At 41.6% G+C, this 6,000-nt stretch overlaps 1 protein-coding gene across 1 annotated transcript; it reads left to right on the plus strand.

Moving 5' to 3' along the window:
• Positions 1–2,355: 2,355 nt before the first annotated feature.
• Positions 2,356–2,859, plus strand: LOC111397977. The gene has a single exon (XM_023024941.1). The coding sequence runs from the start codon at positions 2,356–2,358 to the stop codon at positions 2,857–2,859; it is 504 nt and encodes a 167-aa protein (XP_022880709.1).
• The last annotated feature ends 3,141 nt before the right edge of the window (positions 2,860–6,000 follow it).

Raw genomic sequence — 6,000 nt, forward strand, 5'->3', positions numbered from 1 at the left:
GATATGCTTATTTAGGAGAATCAGATACACTTCCAGTAATCATTTCAAACACAGTCAGTGAAATAGAGAAGGAAAAACTGCTCAGGGTACTTAGAGAGAACAAGACGGCGATTGGTTGGACAATAGCTGACATTAAAGGAATCAGTCCTTCGTTGTGCATGCATAAAATTTTAATGGAGGAAAATTGCAAGCCTAGCATAGAAAGTCAGAGAAGTTGAACCCGAACATGAAGGAAGTAGTCAGGGCAGAGATACTGAAGTTATTGGATGCAGGAATTATTTACCCAATTTCAGATAGTGCATGGATCAGCCCTGTTCAAGTGGTACCGAAAAAAGGGGGAATCACAGTGGTGAAAAATGAGAAGAATGAATTAATTCCCACCAGAACAGTTACGGGTTGGAGAGTTTGCATTGACTATCACAAACTCAATGCAGCTACACGAAAGGATCACTTCCCACTGCCATTCATTGATCAGATGTTGGAGAGGTTGGCTGGACATTCACACTACTGCTTTCTTGATGGATACTCAGGCTATAATCAGATACCTGTCGCACCAGAGGATCAGGAGAAGACCACTTTCACTTGCCCCTACGGTACTTTTGCTTATCGTAGGATGCCTTTTGGTCTTTGCAACGCTCCAGCCACATTTCAGAGGTGCATGATGGCAATATTCTCTAACATGATTGAAAGGTTTATCGAGGTTTTCATGGACGACTTCTCAGTATTTGGATCTTCATTTGATGAATGTCTAAACCACTTGAATTTGGTCTTACAGAGATGCAAGGAGACTAACTTAGTTTTAAATTGGGAAAAATGCCACTTTATGGTGCAAGAAGGCATTGTACTTGGCCATAGGATATCGGCAAAAGGAATTGAGGTAGACAAGGCAAAAATTCAAGTGATTGAGAAATTACCACCGCCTACATCAGTTAAAGGAGTTCGCAGTTTTTTGGGACACGCTGGGTCCTACCGGAGGTTTATAAAAGATTTCTCGAAGATTACTAAACCTTTATGCAACTTACTAATGAAAGATGCAACTTTTGAGTTCAATGAGGATTGTCTCACAGCTTTCAACACTTTAAAGGAAAAGCTTACGACAGCACCAGTGATTGTAGCTCCAGACTGGGAATTACCTTGTGAATTGATGTGTGATGCAAGTGATCACGCTGTAGGTGTAGTATTGGGACAGCGGAAGAACAAGATTTTTCATGTGATCTACTATGCAAGCAGAACTCTAAATGATGCACAACTAAATTATGCAACCACTGAAAATGAGTTGTTGACTGTGGTATTTGCATTTGACAAATTCAGGTCATACCTCGTCGGATCTAAAATTATCGTCTATACTGATCATGCTGCACTGAAGTATCTGCTCACAAAGAAGGATACAAAGCCGAGATTAATTCGCTGGGTGCTATTATTGCAAGAACTTGACATTGAGATACGCGACAAGAAGGGCACCGAGAACGTAGTAGCAGATCACCTATCCAGACTAGAATCTGGGGAGACGAAAGATTTAGTGGATATAAATGAGATCTTCCCGGATGAACAGATGTTGAGAGTGGATGAAGCACCTTGGTACGCAGATATTGTCAATTACTTGGCCAGTTCCATTCCACCACCTGACTGCTCCAATCACCAAAGAAAAAAATTCTTTGCCGAGTTAAAATACTATTTCTGGGAGGATCCAATTCTCTATAGGCAAGGAGCTGATCAGATAGTTAAGAGGTGCGTACCTGAAGAAGAAGTACATGAGATTCTCGAGCATTGTCACTCATCCACATATGTAGGACACTTTGGAGCTTCAAAAACAGCTGCAAAGATTCTACAATCAGGTTTCTACTGGCCTACATTGTTTAAAGATACATTTGAGTTTGTTAAGAGATGTGACAGATGTCAACGCACTGGGAATATCTCGAGGAGAAATGAAATGCCACTGAACAATATTTTGGAAGTGGAGATATTTGATGTTTGGAGAATTGACTTCATGGGACCTTTTCCCCCTTCGTTCTCAAACCAGTATATCTTGGTGGCAGTCGATTACGTCTCAAAATGGGTGGAAGCAGTTGCATTGCCAACAAATGACTCAAAGACAGTGATTGGTTTCTTGAAGAAATACATTTTCACCCGATATGGTACACCGCGAGCTATAATCAGCGATGGGGGCAAGCATTTATGTAATCGCCAGTTTGAGCAGCTATTGAATAAATATGGCGTTAAACACTGAGTTGCTACTCCATATCATCCACAAACCAGCGGGCAAGTTGAGGTATCTAATCGGCAGCTGAAGAGAATACTAGAGGTCACTGTGAATTCATCTAGAAAGGATTGGTCTAAAAAGCTGGACGATGCATTATGGGCTTACAGAACATCATTCAATACCCCGATCACATTTCTCCATACCGCCTAGTCTTTGGGAAAGCATGTCATCTGCCATTAGAAATGGAGCATCGGGCATATTGGGCTATGAAACAGTTAAATATGGACTTGAATGCCGCCGGAGAAAAGCGTCTACTGCAACTGAATGAATTGGATGAATTTAGAATGGAGGCTTATGAAAATGCAAAACTTTACAAGGAGCGAACCAAGAAGTGGTATGATATGCATATTCAAAGGCGAGTATTCGAAGTGGGGCAGCAAGTACTACTGTATAATTCGAGACTCAAGTTATTCCCAGGAAAATTACGATCACGGTTGTCGGGTCCCTACACAGTTACAAAAGTTCTACCATATGGGGCTATACAAGTGAGCAATGAGAATAAGGGTACCTTCACTGTCAATGGGCAAAGGTTGAAACACTACTGGGGCGGTGACTTCTCTAAACAAAAGTTAATCGTTCAACTCGAGACGCCAGAATGAAGCAGCCGCAAAAAAGTCGAGCTATCGATTATAACTTAGCGCTGGGTGGGAGGCAACCAACTGTATCCTTTTTATTTGTTTATTTACTTTATTATGTTTCTGCATTAACTTAGGAAGTTTATTTTCACATTCATTTAGTATTCCGTTATGTGGTCATCAATCATCTAGGCATTTCAAAGAGTCCAAGCTCTATGCACACGAGTCATTAAGTATCACACACAAGTTCGGGTTGATTTACGTTGTTTTTGGTAGTTGACTGTGGAATTCACGTATTTCGAGGAATATTATGTCTTCTAAATTTCACATGTCAATATTTTAAAAGTATGTTTCTGAAAAATTGGGAGCGTTGAGAGTCGGTCTTTTTCAAAAAAAAAAATTTTGGGACAAAAATCGAGTTTTTTTTTTTTAAAAGAGGCTTTGTTTTATTTATTTTATTTTATTTAAAAAAAAAATTTGTGTGCCTATGCGATCGCATAGACATGGTGTCTATGCGACCGCATAGGCACCTATCGAAAGTAAAAGTTACAAAACCAATACACCTATGCGACCACATAGGTTATAACTATGCGGCCGCATAGGTAGAAAAAGGCGTGGGTTAAAACCCACGCTCGAATCATTTGCTAAGGGTTTCTATATCATTTTCGACCTTTCACTCTCCTCCTAAATCGATTTTAAGCTAAGATCACACACCAATTCATTCGTTGCATTGTGATATCATTGATAGGAAATCCATTCTCTCCATTGATTAAACCCTGCAAAGAAAAGGTATGTGTTCTCTCACCCTCCCTCAATTCATTTTCGGTTTTATTGATGATAAATGTAATTTTGGCGATTTGAGGGAGTTTGGAATAATTCTTGTGCATATGGATTGATTGTGCTTGTGTTATGTGAAACTTTGGAATGATTCTAAATCAAAATTCATTCAATTTCCACCATTTCCACTCTATGCTTGTAATGTGTTTGATAAATTGCCACATTGATAATTTTTGGGTATTTTGGTATATTTTGCCTTAAATTCATTTGATTGACGGATGTGTATGCGCTTGGTGATTGATTTTTGAATGGGGAACCATGTGAAATAATCAATTTTTGGCTAGTATATGAAGATCTCACATTGCGCACAACGTGTTCGATAAAATGCACATTTTTTGGTAATCTATTACATTTATGAACATCTAGCATGGCATTTGACTATTCGATGAATGGAATAACTCGTTGTGACGTATTACCAAACAATATGACTTAGACAACATCAACACACACATGCACAAAAATAGCTAAGTCATAGCATGCCCAAGCACCCTCCGTCCCTTATTTTACACTACTATTTGACACACCCAACGACCTCCGATTGAGCTGAAATTTGAGTATGTGCTAGACCTCATTGCATACTTCCATATGCCCAGAGGTTGCTCGGGACAATCTTGATAATTCTCGATGGTGCCCGGGGCCGAAGGTGTACACTCAACCATGACTCCAACCCTTTAACTATGAGCATATTCTTCCAAAATTTCCTTATATTTTCATGTGGACTATACATTTATACTACTCTAATCATCATACATTGTTCATTACACCGTGGTAGAATACATGCTTATTGAAACAAGTTTGGGGGATTTGTGCTTTACGTGCTTTTCATTTCATTATGATTTCTCATTGTATAACAAGATGTCTAATGCTAGCTATTTTCAAACTTTGCAGGATGCCACCAAAACGAACTTCAAAAGGGAAGGAGAAGGTTGGCTCATCATCCGGCACAGCACGCACTCGCGTGCTTGAAGGAAGTATACAAAGATTTTTGCCGTCGAGGCAGCAGCCCATTATGAAAACATAGTGAGTCGATGGACAGTGACACCAGAACGAGCTGTTAAATTGGAAGACTTTCCCAGTTTCGAGCTGACTAGTTTGGTGCAGAACTGTGGTTGGAATAAAATAGTGGAGCAGCCACATCGGAGTTATGAATTGTTGGTGGGGGAATTTTACGCCAACTTCAATACTGAAATTGACACACCAGGGTCCGATCACCTACATCAAACTTGGGTCCGGGGAAAATGGATCACATTCTCACCCGAAGTTATTCAAGACTACTACCAGCTCACGTGGGACAACATAACGCCTGTACCGAGTGACTTCAATTGGCCTGAAGTGGCGGAGATCTTATTGAGGCGACAGAATACATGGCCACTTCCCACTACCGAGTGGCATCAGATTGAGCTTACACCGTCTATAGCAATCCTGTGGCTGTTTATGTGCCACAACATTGAGCCTACCTCTCACAGGACCACATTCACAGATCCCACAGCTGGATTCCTTTATCACTTGGTGCGAGGTAATAAGGTTGATCTTGCCACTCTTTGCTATGATCAGATACATCATGTGGGTACTTTGGGAGATAGACACAGCTCAATGATCTTCCCGAGCCTCATCTCCGAAATTTACATAGCTGCTGGTATAAACATTGTATCCGGGGAGGTGGTTGCCAAACCCAGCCCCACCATAAAGCGCAGTACTTTGGAGGCCCAAGACAGAGCCAGGTTAAAGCATTGGGAGAAGCAAGAAATTGAGAGGCGCAGACAGGAGGGAGAGCAAGGTCACGAGCAAGCAGATTAGGAGATGCCTCAAGCTTCTCCACCACAGGCTGAGTTAAATGCACAGCTGTGGCACCAGATTTTCACCACCACCACGGGGACCAGCCGAGACGTGTAGAGTCTCCAGCAGGCTATGGGGACTTTGACGACTGAGATGCATACAGCCCACCGTGACATCCGCATTTCCACTGATATGTCACGTGCTGCTCGTCAGAATGCCCAGGCAGCTAGGAGAGAGATGGACACTATGAACGATCGACTCGGTGTGTATGTGGGCAGGGTGGATGGCATCCAGATGAGGGTAAATGAAACTTGGAAGAGTTTGGACCGCTTGGAGACACGTGTTGAGGGAATCCATGATGAAATGACACAGCAATCAGCACTGATGAGAGAGATCTTGGCGCGCTTACCTCCACCTCCAGCTGATGATACTGCAGGCTCTAGCTTCCCATTGCAGCCCCCGTTTTGATCAGGGAAGTATCGTTTGCCTAATTTGTATTCATTTTCCTTAAATTCTGCCTTCTAAACTTATTTTTTTCACATTGTGGACAAT

Source organism: Olea europaea, chromosome 7, assembly GCF_002742605.1.
Source record: "Olea europaea var. sylvestris chromosome 7, O_europaea_v1, whole genome shotgun sequence".
In the NCBI taxonomy this organism is placed as follows: Eukaryota; Viridiplantae; Streptophyta; class Magnoliopsida; order Lamiales; family Oleaceae; genus Olea; species Olea europaea.